Source organism: Trachypithecus francoisi, unplaced genomic scaffold, assembly GCF_009764315.1.
Source record: "Trachypithecus francoisi isolate TF-2019V2 unplaced genomic scaffold, Tfra_2.0 Lachesis_group17, whole genome shotgun sequence".
In the NCBI taxonomy this organism is placed as follows: Eukaryota; Metazoa; Chordata; class Mammalia; order Primates; family Cercopithecidae; genus Trachypithecus; species Trachypithecus francoisi.
This window is the reverse complement of record NW_022681462.1, coordinates 79648235-79668237: the sequence shown is the minus strand read 5'-3', so window position 1 is coordinate 79668237 and position 20003 is coordinate 79648235. Positions and strand designations below refer to the sequence as shown.

Below are 20003 nucleotides of genomic sequence, written 5' to 3'. Positions count from 1 at the left end.
GTTTTCTCAGGCCCCTTGGTCATCGCTCCCTCCTGCTCCTTCCTGTCCCTACCCCCACACCCCAGGCAACCACTAACCTTCTTTCCACCACTATAGATTAGTTTGCATTTTTAAAAATTTTACATAAATGGGATCAAAGAGGATATACTTTTTATCTGACTTATTTAGCAAAATGATTTTGCGATGCTTCCATGTTACTGGTATACCAATAGTTCATCCCTTTTTATGGCTGAGTAGTGATCCATTGGCATTCATGCCACTCATCCAGAGCACCAAATGGCATTGTTTTATTTATGGCAGACATCAGGGGATGGAGGGAGAACTAATCCTGTCCCTCCTGTTTTATTGGAGAGGGGGGAAAAAAAAAAGCAAGGAGATGGAGAATGGTGCAGAAATCTAAGTAACCACAGAGAAGAAAAACAAAAGGATTAAAGGAGCAGAGAGCAAGGCTTAGAAGTAAAGGTTAAAGGAGTCATTAAGCCTGGAAAGGAGAAAACTGAGGGATAATTGAGCACTGTGACTTTTCTCAAATATACAAAAGGTTATTTTTAAAACAGGCAACTGAAGAAGAAATGAACAGGCTTGGCTTACAAAGGAGGAGCTTGAGGAAAAGTCTCTGAGGGGAAGATTGACAGGATCCCAACCCGAGTGGCCGATGAGACTGTTGGGTGGCAGGGGCTAGATCAGTGTGGCTCCAGGGTCCATGGCATCTCTGATTGTTACACAGCTGAGATTTCTTGAGAATGGAATGAATTGTGTACTGGTAACATCACCGTTCCTGTAACACCTCTCTTCCTAGGCCAAAATCCCACATCCTGAGTCCTCGCTCCTGAACCAGCACTAATGCCCCTCTCTCCTCCTACCTAGGGACATGCCAGCCCAGGCCAGGGACCTGGTAGAGCGAATGAAAAACAGCCCCGTGAGTACAGGCCCCAGGCAACCCCTGCAAGGTGCCCATCTCCTGCTGACTGGGGAGGGGACAGCCCCATAAGGGTCCCTCTCCCCACAGCACTTCCTGCTCTGGACTGGCCTCTGTAGAGGGCCAGAAGATCCCCGGAGAAGCAGGCCTTACCAAGGAGGCGGCTGCTTTGGCCACACCCCTAGATGTAGGCTCTAGCACCCCCTACCCCAGGGCCAGCTGCAGGAGGGCGAGGTGCAACAGGGAGTTGGCTGAGAGTGGTGGCCTTGGCCTCTGACTGCTTCCTACTTTAACCAAGAGGTGGCTTCCCAGAGTCCTATTATGTAAATGCAAGGTTCTAAAAATAGGCTTCTCATTTCAATCCAGTTCTCCCTCCTTCCCCTCACCCTGCCCCTCTGAAACTTCTCACTAGCACTCTTTTTTTTTTTTTTTTTTTTACTGTTCAGTGTTTATACCTAGGAATTCAGCTCCCAGTGGGATTCCTACTATGGAGGTGGCCAAGTGGAAAGCCAACTGCTTAGAGGGCCTCCCAACCCCACTTCTCAGTCCACGCTGGGCTCTTCCTCCAGTCTCCTTTCCCGGACCCTAAGAACTCATCCCAGGGGCAGCTCAGGGCCTTTGCTTCTAGCTGCATCTTTTGTCCGCAGCTCCCTGGAAGGCCTTCATTTGTGGTGGGGGGCGTGGGACGGTGGTAATCTCCTCGGCATTTAATGGGCCACATCCACATTCTACTTCTCCAGGGACACAACTTTCTTAAGATTTCAAGGGGAGAATAGCCCTTCTCCCTTGTGTAAGCAGACTCCCCCACCCCACCCCCCCAAAAAAATCCTCTCTGTGAAACACCTTATCCCAGCACCAACTGAAGGCTAGGGAGCCCTACTTTATTGCTTTTTTTTTTTTTTTTAAGACAGTCTCACTCTGTCACCCAGGCTGAGTGCAGTGGCACGATCTCAGCTCACTGCAGCATCTGCCTCCCGGGTTCAAGCGATTCTCTTGCCTCAGCCTCCCAAGTAGCTGGGACTACAGGCACCTGCCACAAGGCCCGGCTACATTTTGTATTTTTAGTGGAGACAGGGTTTCACCATGTTGGCCAGGCTGGTCTCAAACTCCTGTCCTCTGGTGATCCACCTGCCTCAGCCTCCCAAAGCGCTGGAATTACAGGCGTGAGCCACTGCGCCTGGCCCACTTTGCTGCTTTGCTCTGTTACAATACAAACACGACAAAAGGCAGTTGGAGGGCGGACGGGCTGGCCCAGTAGCAACATTTGCATGTGCCTCCCACCAAGGTCTAAACTCAGGATCTTCTGTCCCCTCAGGACATCAACCTGGAGAAAGACTGGAAGCTGGTCACACTCTTCATTGGGGGCAATGACTTGTGTCATTACTGTGAGAATCCGGTAGGTCCCCGACCAACCCCGTGAGGACCTGAGAAGGAAGTTGCTGGCTTCTGGCAACATCCTTGCCCATCCACCCCTGGCCCTGCCCCAAGCTCCCTGCTCATAGGAGCCACATTTGCCTGCTGCCCCAGGCCCTCCCTGGTTTACACATGCCGGGGGAGGCCCAGCCTTTTCTACTGCCTGAGTGGCCCCTGGAAGAGCAGGTGCGTTGGTTCCCCGATTCCGGAAGTAAGATCTAGGTGGATCCACTGCAGGTACTGCTGAGGCGGGGCCCCTGTTATCCACACAAATATGACCTCTGGTACCAGATAGGGGACTAGCCATCCTCACCCCATCCCTGCCCTGTTTCATTTTGAGGAAAGGCAAAACAATGTTCTAGATGGGGTTGGATGGCCTATCATGAGTTAACCAAACCTCAGCGGTGGCCCTGGGAGCCCAAACCTGTTCCTGATGTTTCCATGGGGAAATATGTCCAGACTCACAAACTTCTGGAAGTTGTAACTTCCAAAAGTTTTTATTTTGGAATACATCTTGTTCTAAGTTGGGGACATTCTGTATTTTATTTGGCCAGGAAAAGGCAGCTGCCCAGCCTCAGAGGTTGTGGTCGAATGTTTGACAGTCACAGATGGTGGTGAGGGGAAAAGGCATTTATCACTCCTTGTGGCTCACAGAGGCCGACTACCAGAGGCTTGATGAGAAGTGTCCTCCCACACACAGGAGTTGGTTTTCCAAACCTCTTCCCCTCAGTTCTCTCCCTGAGAGGCAGAAACGGCCCTACCTCATGGGGATTTAAGTAGGGCCGCTGCATCCTGGCCCCGGGGGACACCTGGACCCCAGAGCTGCCCGTGGACACTGGCGCAGGGAAATGCCCTCTACTAGCCCCAGAATGTGTGTTCTTCATGGGAACAGTCAGGTTTATACTCCTGAGAGCGTAGTTCAGTTGAAAGGGTTAGGATGCCACCACCAGGATTAACTCAGACTGTTTTAAAAAGAAGGAAAGGGAGAAGGGCAGAAACTCTGGGAGACATGAAGTCCCCTCTCCTTTATTTTAACTCTTCGGCATGGACTGTCTCTCTTCTTGTTCCTTCCCCTCCTTCCCGACTCCCAGTACCCCTTCTGGTAGCTGTGGGCAGAAACTCAGCGAGCAGCACTTGTTCTATGCCCATCAGTGTGCTGGAATTGAGTGCACAGTATCTCACCCGGCCTCAGCTCTTTGTCTCCAGGAAAAATAATGGGCTGTCTGAGCTATCCCCTCCTGCCTGAGTGGTGCTGCTTCGTGGGTGCCTCAACTCCCACTTCCTGCAGACATGCGTTCTTCCATGAGTATAAGAGCTTCAAGTCACCACCCACACCCGCACTGGTATCAGCCTGGGACACCTTCTAAGGAGCCCAGAGCCACATCTAAAAATATAGGACCATCTCCCTCTGCTATAAAGCAAAGCTCTAAGATTCAGCCTGCAAGGACTTACTGAGCACCTATATGTACCTCGTATGCATCACCCAGGATGCTATGGGCACACCTCTAAATCAGCCTCCTATTGGGGTGATAGTTCACAGGAAGAGAACCTTACACTGAGTCACAGGGGATAGAAGTTAGGGGAACACAGGAGAGCAAAACATTCCAGGCAGTGGGACCAGCATGGACCAAAAAGCCCAAAGGAAAAAGAAAGTGTGGCCACCTAGGGCACAGCAAGTGGCTGGAGAAGGCTGAGGTCAGATGACAGATGGGACTGCCAAGAGCCAAGGCCAAAAGCTGGCAGGACCCAGCACTGGCAGAGCCCACTGTTGGGTCTGAGATTATGTGGAGCAGCGTGGGGGGTTGGGATTGTTCATGGCATCTAGTAGGGGACAAGGGATGATTTCTTACAGAGACTCAGTAGCAACAAGGACTGGGCTCCCCAGCCTGACCAGGACCACCAAAGCCCCTCTGTACCCACTCAGTCATTAGCCCAGGCCCCAGAGCCCTCCTACGCTCTTACCATTCTCTCAGAGCGGGCACCAGGGGCTAAAGAGAGTTCCCTTTTTTCCTTACAGGAGGCCCACTTGGCCACAGAGTATGTTCAGCACATCCAACAGGCCCTGGACATCCTCTCTCAGGAGGTAGGAGAGGGGTTGCGTGTTCCTGGGTCCTGCCAGCCACCTCCCTGGGCTGCATCTAGGCAGGTTATGTTCACTGAGATGCTCACTGAGCAGAGGTCCGCCATGAGTGGGCACCTGGATGGTAGGGAGGGAGGTGGCTATCAAGCTCCACTGCAGGGGAAATCTCACTTGGCCAGAGACGGGCTTGTGTGGCAGCAATGAGCTTGCCTTGGCACCAGTCGGCCCAGGTTTGCACCCAGCACTGTGGCTTCAGGCAAGTGACTGCTCCGTGTCTCAGCTTCTCAAACCTATAAAGCGGGGCCACTCAAGAAGATTCAGTGAGATAGTACAAGTCGCATCCACCCTCTGGGCCTCAGTTTCTTCATTGGTAAAATTGGGGGGTGGGAACTGGACTGCAGATGACCACGAGGTTCCTCCCAGCAGTAGCCAGTGCCTTAACAAAGCCACCCTCCACTCCCTGCAGCTCCCAAGGGCTTTCGTCAACGTGGTGGAGGTCATGGAGCTGGCCAGCCTATACCAGGGCCAAGATGGGAAATGTGCCATGCTGCCAGCTCAGTAAGTGGACAGGTCACCGTCCCAAGGCAGGGGCACCTGGGGTGAGGAGGGCTTGCAGGTGCCAGAGGAGACCAGTTGAGACAGAGCCAGGCCAGCCTGCCAGAGGGCAGACGTGGCTCAGGGGCTTGGACAACATCAGGAAGTACCTCTACATTTGTGAATGCCTACTGTATGCAAGACGCTTCATTTCTCTGGACCCCTGTTTGCTTTTCTGTAGAAGGAGACAGACCAAATGATCCTTAAGGCTCCCTGACATTGTCAGTGATTGCTAGGTCAAACCTCGGCATGTTGCTCCCTGTTGAGCAGCAGCATGGGCTGTGAGCTTTCAAGGCTGCTATATCCGGCCTCAACTGCTCTGCCATTTAGGAGCCGTGGAACCTTGAACAAACCACGTAACCTCTATGAGCCTCTGTGCTCCTCATCTGTAAAGTGGGGGAGATGACACCTTCCCTGCAAGGTAGATGTGAGGGCAAGAGGAGACAATGAAGATACCCGGCCTACCGAGAGCAGGGTCTTGGAAATGGCTCTTATTCCATCCTTAATGGGACCGGTCCTTGACAGTTGGGCGTGGAGGCAAGGTGCTGATGGTCAAGACAGGAGCTCCTGTCGGGGGCTGGCATGTTCTGAGGGCAGAGGGCCTCCTAAAGTTTGAGTGATTATTGCTATGAGAGAGGAGGTTCTCCAGGGAGCTGAGGAGTCCTATACCTGGGCTCAAATGGATTTGCTGCAAAGGTGACCAGCTGGTTCCCATTCTCACAGGGAACAGCTCCTCCAGAGTCTGTCTGTATCGTGTTCCATGTTGTCAGGACTGGCCCTCCCCAGCTTTCCCACCGACTTCCCACACTGGAGCCCTGAGGGAGGATCCTAAGCAGTAACAGGAAGAGCTGAGAGGCCCCAGGAACATAAGGAGTGATTCCAAACCCAGGGACAGAGAGAGCCATTGTGGCTGGTTTCCTAAACTCCAGTCTCCTGCCTACGCAGTGCTGCTCTGGAGAAATCCCAGGGACCACAGCCTCGGGAAGGAGCAGTTAAGGAGGAAGGGGAATAGGCGTTCTGTCCACAAGAAGGTCCAGGCGCCAGGGGCCAGCTCTCCCACTTTCTCTATGAACAAGCATCCTCTGGACCTCAGGGCTCCTGAGTTAGCATTCTGAACCTGGGTCTGAGAGTCTGTCAAAGGTGTATTGTGGAAATACTTGTGTGTCACCCCCTGCCCCAGGTAAGGCAGCACAGGCTGCAGGCCCCTGGGGTGGCGGCCTGCGCTGTGTGTCAGAACCAGCCTCACAGGAGGGCAGAGCCACGGTGCCCCAGGGAGCCTCAACACAAGACTCCCTGTCTCACAGGAACAACTGCACTTGCCTCAGACACTCTCAAAGCTCCCTGGAGAAGCAAGAACTGAAGAAAGTGAACTGGAACCTCCAAGTAAGCCCTGCAGCCCTTCTCTTACCGACCCAGCTGGGGGGCCCCCTGTACTCCCTGAGCAAGGACTCGGAAATCGAATGCTCAGCAGGATTTGGCCAAGAGCAAGCCACTCCCTAAAAGCAGATCACAGCCCCTGAAATACTTATCCCTGCAAATTGAACACCAAGGCCAGGGAAGGAATGAGAGACCCCAAAGTGGAAGCTGAGAGAATCCTCCTCCCAGCGGGCAGGCAGCAGGAGACTCCCAGAGTAGACTCCTTGTGGTGGGGCCCATTTTCCCCATCCAGAACCATGTGTAATACTTACTACTCACTTCCTCCCCTCCCTTCATTCAAAACAAAAGGCTTAGGCCCAGCACAATGGCTCCCGCTTGGTGTCCCAGCTACTCAGGAGGCTGAGGTGGGAGGACAGCTTGAGCCCAGGAGTTGGAAGCTGCCAGTAGCTATGATCATGCCATTGTACTGCTGCCTAGGCAACAGAGTGAGACCCTATCTCGAAAAGAGAAAAAGGCTTAGCCCTGCCCTACTTACCTGTACCTCCAATTCTCCTCGCCCTCTCTCTACCCGCTTCCATCTCCTCACCTCCACTCCTGCTTGTGTCTCTGCCTCTATTGTTTCCCTCTCAGGCTCAGGTAGCATTTCCATTCTGCAAACTGACCTGCCTTCATTCACAAGGCAAGTCTGCTTCCCTCCTCTGAGGAGCTTCCCCTGACTGAACTTCACCCGCAGACATCTCCCCATATCACATTCAGTCTGTACTTGATGGGCCCTGAAAGCCCCAAATGGCCCTCATGTTTTCACATCTTGTCTCATGTTCCCAGATGGATGAGAAACTCCTTGAAGATAAGTACATCTAGTCTGTTCCTTTTATGTTCCATGCTTGGGTACTTAAATCCAGCCACCATGGACTCTCCTCCCCCAAAGTTCACGAGCATTTTGGGAGCTGGTGTTGAGATGCTCCCCATCTGACCTGCAGCCCCGTTTTCTAATTGACCTCTTCATGCAGTGAGCAGGGGAGGCCTTTGGCCCAGGCAATCTGGTCAGTGGCTCAGACCCAGCCTTGCAGGCAGAGGCTTTGGAATGGGACTGGGTGGAGTTGTGCGGATAGCGAGCTTCTCCCACCAGGAGCCGCTGGGTTCGGCTCATCTCTGATCCTGAGAACCAGGATAGGGCCTTGAAATGCAGGTGCCCATGAATGGGTAGAGAATAAAAGCATGCATGCATCCCACTAGAGTAGTGTGTTAAAGTCACTGTCGTTTAAGGTGAGTTGACTCCTGTCACAACCAATCCAAGGCAGCAGGACTGAACCCTGTCTGTGCAGCCTTGCCAGGAGGGTTGAGTAGCTTCTGTCTCCATCCCCAGAATGGCATCTCCAGTTTCTCCTACTGGCACCAATACACACAGCGTGAGGACTTCACAGTTGTGGTGCAGCCTTTCTTCCAAAACACACTCATCCCACTGAACGAGGTGAGCCGTGGGCATTTCAGGGAGGCTCGTGTACAGAGGCCTTATCACAGACAATGGATGTACTTCTTTAAGTGGGCATTTCTTTTTAACCATCTCTCTGCAAGAGGGCTCCTGAGGGTGGCTTTCTCCACATGATAATCTCCTTTTTGTTTTTGTGGGGGATGGGCTGTGATTGGAACTCAGATGTAGTTGGAAAGGAAATCAACAGTGACTGAGCTCCCCAGGCCTGGCCCTGATATTTTCTGGATTGGGATACAATGGAAAGCTTCCTAAAAATGTTACTCTTTTCAACTATTAGGATAGGGGTGCTGCAAGAAAAGGGAGAGGCTATGGGTGGGTCCAATTCATGTCTGTTTAAAAAGAAAATTCTGGCCGAGTGTAATGGCTCATGCCTGTAATCTCAGCACTTTGGGAGGCCAAGGCGGGTGACTCACGAGGTTAGGAGTTTGAGACCAGTCTGGCCAAAATGGTGAAACTCCGTCTCTACTAAAAATACAAAAAGTTAACTGGGTGTGGTGGTGGGCGCCTATAATCCCAGCTACTCAGGAGGCGGAGACGGAGGCTGTAGTGAGCTGAGATCGTGCCACGGCACTCCAGCCCGGCTCACAGTGCGAAACTCCGTCTCAAAAAAAAAAAAAAAATTCCAAATTCTGGGAGTTTTTCCAACAGTATCTGAGCCAGTTGGCAGGAGAGTTGGAAGGATGAAAGGAGACATGCCCAGGGCACCTGCTGGGAGTGGGATTGGGGCTCAGGTAGCAGAGCCCTATTCCCAGGACGGTAACCTCCTTGCCTTTGGTTGCAGAGAGGGGACACTGACCTCACCTTCTTCTCCGAGGACTGTTTTCACTTCTCAGACCGTGGGCATGCCGAGATGGCCATTGCGCTCTGGAACAACATGGTGAGCAGCCGAGGGCCTGGTGGGCCTTGTCAAGGGGGAATCCAAGGATATTGACTCTCTGTCTCACAATGGCAAACCTACTGGAGACATGGCTCCTTTCTCCCCAAAGCCCAAAATGGCAGCACACCTTACTGGTCCTGATAGAATAATTCCAAAGGGAAAATACCCTATATTTATCCAACACCCTTTGAAAGTTACACACACACACACACACACACACACACCTTTATTCTTTGCTCCTTCAGCAATGCCCAGATACTGTGAGGGGATCCCTTTGTAATCAAATAGGTTGGCTGGATGAAAATACCGACTTCCACCTCTTACTGTGTGACTTTGGGCAAACGATCTCTCTGGCCACCTATATCAACATCTATAAAACTGAAAACAAGACAGGTCTCAGAAAACGCATTGAGATCATGTGTACATGGCACCCAGCACAATAGTTGGCACTCAGCAAATGTCAGCACCATCAGCCTTCCAAGGACTCCGGGCTCAACTCATACCCAACTCATTTCTTTAAACATCGCAAAGTGGAGATCCACACAGCCTGTTTTCCCAGGCTGATACCTATTCCAGTCCTTTCTGATGGGGAGAAGGTACCTTATGAAATGAACATACAGACCAGGGGTCTCTCAGGGACACCTGGCTGGTGCTTCCACTCTTCCTTCTGTGGCTGGCCACCAACAACTGAACGGTGTCTGCACAGCACTTGGCCTGTCACCCCCAACAACTGAATCCTCTCGCACAGAGCAAATGAAATGCCTTCCCAACCCAATGGTTTCTTTTAATCCAGGCTCAGTGGGTAACACAATCCCCACCCCAACCTGTATGTTCCTTCCTTTGTCCTATGACAACTAAACAAGCTACATTCCAGCTCCTTTTATCACAGTTTCAGGCCCAGAGTGTCTCTGCCAACCACTGCTGTGCAAACATTCTCACCCCTGTCAGCTCATCCAGTGTGTCCAGCATCTCACTCGGCTGACTCACAATATTGACTTTCTCCTTAGCTACACCATCTCTTCCTCTCTAGCAACCTCTTTTAAGAACAGCATGTAAACTGGCTTTATCCTTGGCCTAGTTAATGACAGACTCAGCTTACGTTGACTTACATTGTCCTGGGGTTTTCCTCCCGTGGACATCACATATCTGCCCACTCCAAGAACCTCTGTTGTACTCTTCCAGCCCAAGACTCTGGATTGCAACCAAAATATCTTTGAGTTTGCCCCACAATTTTTAAATCAGTTGATATGGTATAATTCCTGTTTCTTTTGTGGATTTTTGTTTTGAAGGCTAGTTGTCCTTCAGTGGCTGAATCATGTGACTTTATTCCTTTGTAAAAATCCTCCCAAAGAAAGGGTACCTATTCCGTGTTCCTTTTCCCCTGAGACCTCAAGGGAATCCACAGATTCCAAGAAGAGCCAAAGAGAGCTAAGCCCTTGGCCCTTCCTTCCCAGTTTTTTCATCAAGGGATGGCCTTCCTACCCAGGTGGAACTCCAAGTCTGCTTAAAGCTGGGACCCTTCAGGAATCTCCTGGGGCTGGACAGCCACAGTGATGGCTGGAACATGAAAAAGAGTCCATTGGTTTCTCTTCATGTGAATTAACAAAGTAGATCTGGCCAGGCACAGTGGCTCATGCCTGTAATCCCAGCAGTTTGGGAGGCTGAGGCAGGTGGATCACTTGAGCCCAGGAATTAGACACCAACCTGGGCAACACAGGGGAGATCCTATCTCTACCAAAAAAAAAAAAAAAATCAAAATATTAGCCAGGTGTGGTGGTACTTGCCTGTAGTCCCAGCTGCTCAGAAGTCTGAGGTGAGAAGATCACTTGAGCATGGGAGGTCAAGTCTGCAGTGAGCCGAGATGGCACCACTGCACTCCAGCCTGGGTGACAGAGTGAGACCCTATCTCAGAAAACAAATAGAAAAGAAAAAATATATATGTAACTCTGGCCTTCTCTTCCAAAGCGGTTCAGTAGCTCTTCCCATTCACCCAGGTAAGAGGCCTTTATTTCATAAAGATACGTGGGAGGGGTTTAGATATGAAAACACAACGTAAACACTGCACTGGAGCTATTGTGGAAACAAAACAAGACTGTCCATGGTTCCCCAGACATTATTATCTCAGCCGTAGCCCGAACTTCAAAATAACAAAAACAAAGCTAAAGCCATCCAGCGGTTTCTTATCCTAGGCTCTATAATTTGGGAAAATAATTATACAGTCTAATGTTTTCCTCCAAAGCCAATCTCAGACATAAAGCTGTAGCATCATGCCAACTTTTCAGATCGGCTTCTGGCTGGAATTTCACCCCTAGAGTAACAGAAAATAAATAATAGACCATTAGAGCTGTAACAGACTGAGAGGTCATCTAGCCAGGACATTCTGTAACTAAAGTATAGAGACATGAAGCAGTTTGCCCAACATAACAGACTGTTCATGGTACAAGGGGGATGAGAGTCCAGGTTTTTCTAGTCCTTTCCTGGCGACCTGGCCACACCACCACCCTCCCTGCTGCTCCCAACCTGCTAAGCACATATATACCCGGTGAATTCATGTCTCACAATTAGAGTCCTATGACATAGTGTCTGCAGGCTTTGGCTGATGTTCCCAGGATTCCCTACTAGGAAACAAGAAGCACTTTAAACTATTTCACCTCCCGGCCCTCCTCTCACGTCCTTCTCCAGACCTTTGCAAAGGCAAAGCCAGAAGCACCAGCAGCACCAGGGGCTGTTTTCCTCTTCCTCCCTTCTTTTGTCTTCTTATCAAGAGTTTCTCTTTCCTGAGGCCTAGTCCTCTACTGCTGCCTGCTCCCTCTTCTACAGAAATCCTGCTCTCAGCCAGTGTTTGAATCTCCCCAGGTGCTGGGTGACAGCTCCAGCCTCTTTTTTTTTTTTTGAGGCGGAGTCTCGCTCTGTCGCTCGGACTGGAGTGCAGTGGCCAGATCTCAGCTCACTGCAAGCTCCGCCTCCCGGGTTTATGCCATTCTCCTGCCTCAGCCTCCCGAGTAGCTGGGACTACAGGCGCCCGCCACCTCGCCCGGCTAGTTTTTGTATTTTTAGTAGAGACGGGGTTTCACCGTGTTAGCCAGGATGGTCTTGATCTCCTGACCTCGTGATCCGCCCATCTCGGCCTCCCAAAGTGCTGGGATTACAGGCTTGAGCCACCGCGCCCGGCCTGCTCCAGCCTCTTGACTGACATCCCTGTCTTCAGACTCACAGCCCTTAGAATAGCAACTCTTAGCTCCAGCTGCATATTAGAATGAGTCACGGACATGTATGTATGTATGTATGAATGAATGACAGAGTCTCACTCTGTTGCCCAGGTTGGAGAGCAATGGCGCGATCTCAGCTCACTGCAACCTCTGTCTCCTGGATTCAAGCGATTCTCCTGCCTCAGTCTCCCAAGTAGCTGGGATTACAGGTGCATGCCACTATGCCCAGCTAATTTTTTTTTTTTTTTTTTTTTTTTTTTTGAGATGGAGTCTCGCTCTGTCGCCCAGGCTGGAGTGCAGTGGCCGATCTCAGCTCACTGCAAGCTCCGCCTCCCGGGTTTACGCCATTCTCCTGCCTCTGCCTCCCGAGTAGCTGGGACTACAGGCGCCCGCCACCACGCCTGGCTTTTTTTTTTTTTGTATTTTTTTTAGTAGAGACGGGGTTTCACTGTGTTAGCCAGGATGGTCTCGATCTCCTGACCTCGTGATCTGCCCGTCTCGGCCTCCCAAAGTGCTGGGATTACAGGCTTGAGCCACCGTGCCCGGCGAAGTTTTGTATTTTTAATAGAGACAAGGTTTTGCCATGTTGGCCAGGCCAGGCTGGTCTTGAACTCCTGCCTTCACGAGATCCACCCACCTCGGCCTCCCAAAGTGCTGGGATTACAGGTGTAAGCCACCACGCCTGGTCATCCAGGGACTTTTAAAAACAATCAGTGCCTAGAGCCACTTTGGAAAACTCTTTGGTCTATTTAATAACGCTGAACATATGTATTTCCTGTGATCCAACGGTTTCAGTCCTAGGTATATCCCCAAAAGAAAGGTATACATGTGTCCACCAAAAGATACACACAAGAATATTCACAGCAGCATTATTTATAAACAGCCCCAAACTAGAAACTCCCCAAATGTCCACTGACGGTAGGATGGATGAATAAACTGTGGCACATTCATACTGAGGAATACCATACAGGTCTGACCACATCTGTGACTTAAAAAAAAAAAAAATCAAATCAAGCAGGGCGATGTGACACAGAGTGGTGGCTGGGAAGAGGGAGCCCTCACTGAAGAAATGACAGTTGAGCAAACTTAAACAACATACAATAATATCTATAAAGTTCAAAAGCAAGAAGCTTGGCATATGGGGCTAGAAGTCAGCATGATGGTGTAGAGACTCACTGGGGGATGAATGGTCCTGAAAGAAAGTGGAAAGGAGCTTCTGAGGACTGTAATAGTTTATTGCCTGACTGGATGCTGGTATGTTCATGTTATCAAAACTTATCTGTTGCTCACTTACGACTTGTACTAGTTTCTATGTGTATGTTAGCTTCAATTGAAAGTTTATTTGAGGCCAGGTGCGGTAGCTCACACCTGTAATCCCAGCACTTTGGGAGGCCGAGGCGGGCTGATCACCTGAGGTCAGGAGTTTGAGACCAATCTGGCCAACACAGTGAAACCCCATCTCTACTAAAAATACAAAATTAGCCAAGCATGGTGGCGCCTGCCTATAATTCCAGCTACTTGGGAGGCTGAGACAGGAAAATCACTTGAACCCAGGAGGCGGGGGTTGCAGTGAGCCAAGATCACATCATTGCAACTCCATCCTGGGTAACAAGAGTAAAACTCTTCCTCAAATTAAAAAAAAAAAAAAAAAAGTTTACTTGAAAAACAGTATTAGTGCCTGACCGGGCTTATCCCCAGAGATTCTGACTTAATTGGTCTGGAGTGCGAACTGGATTCAGTACTTTGTGAAAGCTCCTGAGATTATTTTAATGTGCAGGGTTTATGGACCACTGCCTTAGATCTGGTCCCTACAGAGAAATCAAGTAATCTGTATAAAAGAAAACCTGACCCAGTCACTCCCCTGCTCTCAAACTTCCAAAGCCTCCCACCTCTGAAGGAGGCAGTCTAGGCCCCATAGCACAGCACACTAGGCCTCTGGGACTTGGCCTGATTCACCTGATTAACCTCTCTGGCTACCCTTTCCACCAGCATCTGCCTCACATGTTGCAGGCTAGTGACTCCAGCAGCGTCCTGCACCACCCGTGGTGTTCCACACCTCTGCTCACTCTTGCTCTCCTCCTTCTCCTGGATTGCCCTTCCCCACTCCACCACTCAACTCAGGTGCCACTTTCTGCAGGAAGCCACCTCTCCAGGACAGGCCAGTGGCCCACCTAGGTCCATTACACCCTGCCCAGTCCTGTCATTTGCTACGTGGTTGGTAGCCACAGTGCCTAGCTTAGGAAAGGTTGGTTCTAGGAAAAACAATTTCATTCCCTGTGACCAGCTCCAAGCCTTCCCCTACCAAGCTTCTCCACTCAGATCTCTGTGACTTCAATTAATTCATCCATCCATCCATCCAACAAGAATTTACTGAGCACTGCTGTGTGCTAGGTACTGCTCCAGGTACTGAGGACTCAGCAGTGAAAAAAGATGACTCCTGCTCTCATGGGACATACAGGATAGTAGGGAAAAGACAGATAATCAACAAGGTCATTTCTGACCACATCTGTGGCTTAAGAAAAACTCAAGCAGGGCGATGTGACACAGAGTAATGGTGGGGGAGAGGGAGGCCTCCCTGAAGAAGTGACGGTGGATTGAGAAGTGCGCGTCAAGAGGTTGCCAGGCAGAGGAAATAGGACCCACGTGGGCCTAGAGTCAAGAATGAGCTTGAAGTGTCTGAGGAACTTAAAAGGCCAGTGTGACCAGAGGAAAGTGAACAAGGTCAAAGAGTTGGGCAGGGGCCAACTCTTTGGATGCTTCTAAGCAGGAGGGTGATATGCTCTGGCTTACCCCCGGATCCGTGTACCCCTGGACTGGAAGAAAGCAAGGGTGGATCTGGAAAGACCACTAGGAGGCCACTGGTGATGGGTGAGAGAGGAAGGGGGCTGAGACTAGGGTCAGGGCAGAGGAGGAGAGAAGCAGTGAGGTTTAGGATGTGTCGTGGACTGGCAGATGGATGATGGGGAAGAGGAACAAGGATGACTTTTTGGTTTGGGGTCTAAGAAACTGGGTAGATGGTTGAGCAGGTAGAGAAAAGTCAGCTTGGGAGGAAACAAATCAAGACTTCTGTTTTGGACATGGTGTGAACTGCCTTCCAGACATCCACATGGAGGTATCGGGGTACAGAAGTCTGGAGCTCACAGAGGAAGTCAAGGCTGGAGATAGGAAAAAAAAGTGGGGTTATTAGCATAGAGGGCCAACATGGTGAAACCCTGTCTCTACTGAACACACAAAAATTAGCCAGGCATGGTCGTGTGCACCTGTAATCCCAGCTACTTAGGGAGGTTGAGGCAGGAGAATCGCTTGAACCCAGAGGTGGAGGTTACAGTAAGCTGATATTGTGCCATTGCACTCCAGCCTGGGTAAGACTCCATCGAAAGAAAGAAAAAAAAGCAACCACTACAGGATCAACTAAGAGCTCCTAGAGAAAGAATAGGTAGAAAAGAGTATAAGGTAGAAAAGAGTGTAAGTACCTAGCCCTGGGCATTCATTCCAGCTTTCAACTCCAGTGAGAGATGAGAAGGAGAGTGTGGAGGTAGAAAGGAAATGAGAAACAATGCTGTGTCCAGAGAGCCAAGAGAAGTCAGTGTTTTGAGAGAGAGAGAGAGAGCTGTCAACTTTGATGAATGCTCCTGAGAAGCCAAGCAAGATGAACACACACACACACACACACACACACACACAAAACCTTTGGCTCTGCCTATATGGAGATCATTGGTGGCCAGGGCCAGAGCTTCCATCCAGCAATGGAGACTGCAAACTGGCTGGAGTGAGCAGGAGACAGAAGGAGAGATTAGGAAGTGCTGCCAGCACCTATAGAAAACTCTTTCAGAAAGTTATGAGAAGTAACAGCCAAGGTCACTGGAGGGGATGTGGATCAAAGAGAGGGCAGGTGAAGGAGGGGAGATGTCAGAGCAGGTTGTGTACTATTGAGAAGGAACCAGTAGAAAGGGAGAAACTGACACATTCATCAGACCCTTGTAATCATGATCATCTTCTGTGTGAATTAGTTCCTGGGTTCCTGGAATAGCATCGGGAATCAGCCACCCTGATCTTTAGCATTTATTCTGTCACTGTTACGATAGGCTTGAGTTTACGATAGGCTTGAGTTTCCTCAGCTCTTAAGAAAGTGGAAATAATACTACCTTATGTATGTAAGCCACCCCAATCACACATGCTTTCATGCCATTTTCTCGTTTGATGCTCACAACAAACCAAGGTGTCAGGACAGGATGTCATGCCTGTCCCTAACCTCAGAGAAGTAGCCTTCCCAGCACTGCACAGCCCGTTACCAGCAGAGCCTGGATCCCAGCCCATTGTGCTCAGTCTAGTCACCCTGGCATCTCTCCCAGGAACAGAACTGCCCTCCCTCCTCCAATTGTGTTACTAAGGAACAGGTGTAAAAGACTTTCAGACAACAGAAAGTGAGATCATGGGCCAGGTGTGGTCATGAGCTCAGATAGTGAACTTTCACCTCCCTCCTTGGCAATACCCTGTGGTCAGGAGCAGGCAGATTACACGAAGAGTGGAGGCTAGATGTTCCAGACAGACTCTGAATAGGGGCTCATTCTTCTCAGTGCTGGCCATGTGTTGGGTCTGGCTACTGGCTAAAAGATGCTGGGGAGAGGGATACAGCAGCTCCTAGCTCATCCTCAGAGGTTCCTGGGATCAAAGGTATTTATACCCAGGAATATTTCAAATAAATATTTTCATCTATGTGGAAAACATACAAAGTGGCTCAAGTGAGAAACTCCAGTTTCCTAAGGTTGACAAGTCAAGTGCAGTAATGATGTCATCGTAACCAATATGTTTTCAAAGTTTCCTGAAATTGACTAGCCCCATGCACTTCGAGAAGTTGGTAAGTAGGATTGTCATCATTTTATAAAATTAAGAACACGATATCTTATAATCACAGCCACTCACAAAGGAAGCCAGAGATGGTCCCAACCCTTCCAAAGACTCCCTGTGGACTCAGGACCAGTGGTCTCTCCTGGGCCTTGCTGTACCTGCCAAATCCAGGGGCACAGACTCAGGGTCCTGCCCTGCCGACAGATGCTGCCTAGTCCCTCTGTGCTTCATAAGTCAGCTCCCGCTCAGCCCCAGGCTACTGGGTCCCTGCTGTGGGCCAAAAACCAGCCACTTTGCTGTTTTCTACCCCCCACCCCCTTCCCAAGGGAGGGGCTCTGGTGTGAGACACCCCCTCAGAGAGGAAACTGTCTCCCCAGCTTTGGAGAGAATCAAGGTGTCCTTTCTCTCTCCAGCTGGAACCAGTGGGCCGCAAGACTACCTCCAACAACTTTACCCACAGCCGAGCCAAACTCAAGTGCCCCACTCCTGTGAGTAAACATCCCGCCCGCCCCAGGTGGAACAGAGATGCCGGGGTGGGGGTTGTCCTGTCCCCTAGAAGCACAAAGGAGTCCCCTGGGAGGCTCCCTCAAATGCAGCTTCACTCACTGCCATCTTCTCAAATCCCACCTGTCCCCACTGCCATGGAAACTTCTCAGGTGTGGGCAGCCATGGAGTGAGGGGAGAGGACATTCAACAGCTCCAGCCGAAGTGAGGACAGTCAGGGAGGCAGATGAGCACTGGCGGGTGTCTGGGGTCACCCATTCCTTCTGAAAGCTCCGATGCATCCTCAGTCTTAAAAGTGCATCAAGGCCAGGCATGGTAGCTCAGGCCTGTGATCCCAGCACTTTTGGAGGCCGAGGTGGGCAGATCACCTGAGGTCTGGAGTATAAGACCAGCCTGGCCAATATAGTTAAACCCCGTCTCTACTAAAAATACACAAGTTAGCCGGGCATGGTGGCGGGCGCCTGTAGTCCCAGCTACTCGAGAGGCTGAGGCAGGAGAATCACTTGAACCCAGGAGGCCGAGTTTGCAGTGAGCTGAGATCATGCCACTGCACTCCAGAGTAACTGATTCAAAAATAAAAGTGCATCAAGCAGCTCTCCCGTGCCAGGCAGTATACTAGGATCTGGGGATCGGGAGGCAAAGATAAAAAAGACTCAGTGTCTGTTCCTGGAGCCCGCAATGGTCTTCCTCCCTCACCACACCCACCGCCCTCACCTGGCCCACCTTCAAAGCCTGTGACTTGTCTCCCCAACTCTCCTCTCCCTCTTGTTCATTCACCCTACACTTGCTACCAGACACAGATAGACCTTCCTGGAAATAACTTGCCCCATCAAGGCTGCTTGAAATCCTTGCCTGATCCCTACTGCCCATTGACCAGAGTCTGGAGGGAAGGTCACCTCCCTCCATTATACACATGCTACACTCCTGGCTAGTGGATCCATCTCCCAGGATGGGAGTGCCCATGTTCAGGACTTTCCTTCTGCCATCTGCTCCTAGAGGTTCATCCTCCATCTGCCTATGAGAACATCTGCCTCCCTCCAGACCCAGATGTTGCCTTCACTAAGCTACAGTTTCACCTTCTCTTACCTACCATTTCTGTCTCCAGACACTCACCCGTATGGGTCTCCTTTTCTATTTGTACCTCTCATAAGACACTGACCCAGTCTCCTTTATGATGTGATTGTTTCTGCACATCTCACCTTCCTCCTGGGCTGCAAGAAAAGATATCACATCTTAACCCTCTGGTCTCATCACAGCTCCCAGCATGGGGGCTCCACACAGCAGGCATGCAATTCACATTCACTGAGAGACAGGAGAGTGGAGAGGGGCGTAGGAAGGCAAGAATGCACACTGTCTGCCCACATGCCTCCCCTCCCGGCCCTTCTGATTTGGGAATCTTTCATCTACTACAAAACCGACTGTCCTTCCATGCTGCCCTTCCCTGATTTCTGGGTACTCCTGGGATGGGAGAATGGGCACAGTTGTGACCAAGAAGAAGTAGAGGCAGGAGTTCTACAGGCTCCCCAGGGCTCTCTGCCACTGGTCACCTATCAGTTCCCAATCTTTCAAAATCAGGTTTGACAGCAAAGGAAATGCTGGTGAGAAACCAAAAGAAGGTTCTAACTGTGTGTTGACCTCTTTAGAGGCCTATCCCGCTCAAGAGGGTTTGGGCACAGTGTAAATGAGGGAGCTCTACAAAAGGGAAGTGCTGTGAAAACGTGCAGGGTTATCACAGCATCTCAGGGATGGGGACTAGGCAAGTCTTGGCTTGGTGATGGATGGTTCACTGAGGTCCTTTCCGCTGCTCCCCCCTTCCCCCCCCCCCCACAGGAGAGCCCTTACCTCTACACCCTGCGGAATAGCCGGCTGCTCCCAGACCAGGCTGAAGAAGCCCCCAATGTGCTCTACTGGGCCGTGCCAGTGGCGGCAGGAGTCGGCCTTGTGGTCGGCGTCATCGGGGCAGTGGTCTGGAGGTGCAGAAGAGGTGGCCAGAGGGAAGATCCTCCAATGAGCCTGCGCACTGTGGCCCTCTAGGCCCAGGGGTGGGTCCTCCCTAGCCACTCTCCTCACTGCCCTCCGCCCCAGCCACTCCCAGCCACCAGGACATGCTTCAACACCTGGTGCTATCCCAGGGGATAGTCACAACTTCTCGAGGCCTGGGCTTCTTCCAGGCCTATGCTCCTGGAAGGGGTACATTTAAATAAAGTTCAAAGCTGTTTTATTCCTGGGTTTGCCTGTGTGAAGCACTTGCCTGTTATCTCTTGTGCAGCCCAGGTGTGGGAACTGCCGCCTTTTGTGGCCTGCCTCCGGCAGGGCTGCCCAAGCCACGGCCAGTCAGAGCCCAAACTGCCTGCCACCACAAGCATATCCTCAAGTCACCAAACTCACTATTTCAAAGGCAGAAAAAACACTGGTCACCAGGTGGTGGCTGGAATTTTGGAGCTGGCTGGCTGCCATTCAGTCCAATCCAACACATACTTATTAAGCAACTGTTTTGTGTCCAGGACAATGCGGAGCACTGAAGTGCCTCCTAGACTGTGCATGTCACAGCCTGGCCGAGAAGTCAAACTCCTTCAGTAACCAAGAAGCCATGTAATGATGTGTAACTACTAGGGCATCAGTAGGTAAATGTGTCTCTTTGTTTTAAAGAATAGAAAGAGTTCTTCGGGGACAGTTTCTTGGAAGAGAGC

General features: G+C 50.8%; 1 protein-coding gene across 1 annotated transcript in view; it reads left to right on the top strand.

Moving 5' to 3' along the window:
• PLB1 (phospholipase B1) overlaps positions 1–19534 on the top strand; it is a 158744-nt gene extending 139210 nt beyond the window's left edge. Inside the window, exons 51-59 of the mRNA XM_033176174.1 lie at positions 868–919; positions 2235–2315; positions 4350–4415; positions 4879–4970; positions 6311–6389; positions 7750–7854; positions 8657–8752; positions 17223–17297; positions 19144–19534. Of these exons, the coding sequence (XP_033032065.1) occupies positions 868–919; positions 2235–2315; positions 4350–4415; positions 4879–4970; positions 6311–6389; positions 7750–7854; positions 8657–8752; positions 17223–17297; positions 19144–19347 (850 nt within the window). The 3' untranslated portion in view covers positions 19348–19534. The remainder of the gene's footprint in view (positions 1–867; positions 920–2234; positions 2316–4349; positions 4416–4878; positions 4971–6310; positions 6390–7749; positions 7855–8656; positions 8753–17222; positions 17298–19143) is intronic.
• Positions 19535–20003: the final 469 nt, after the last annotated feature.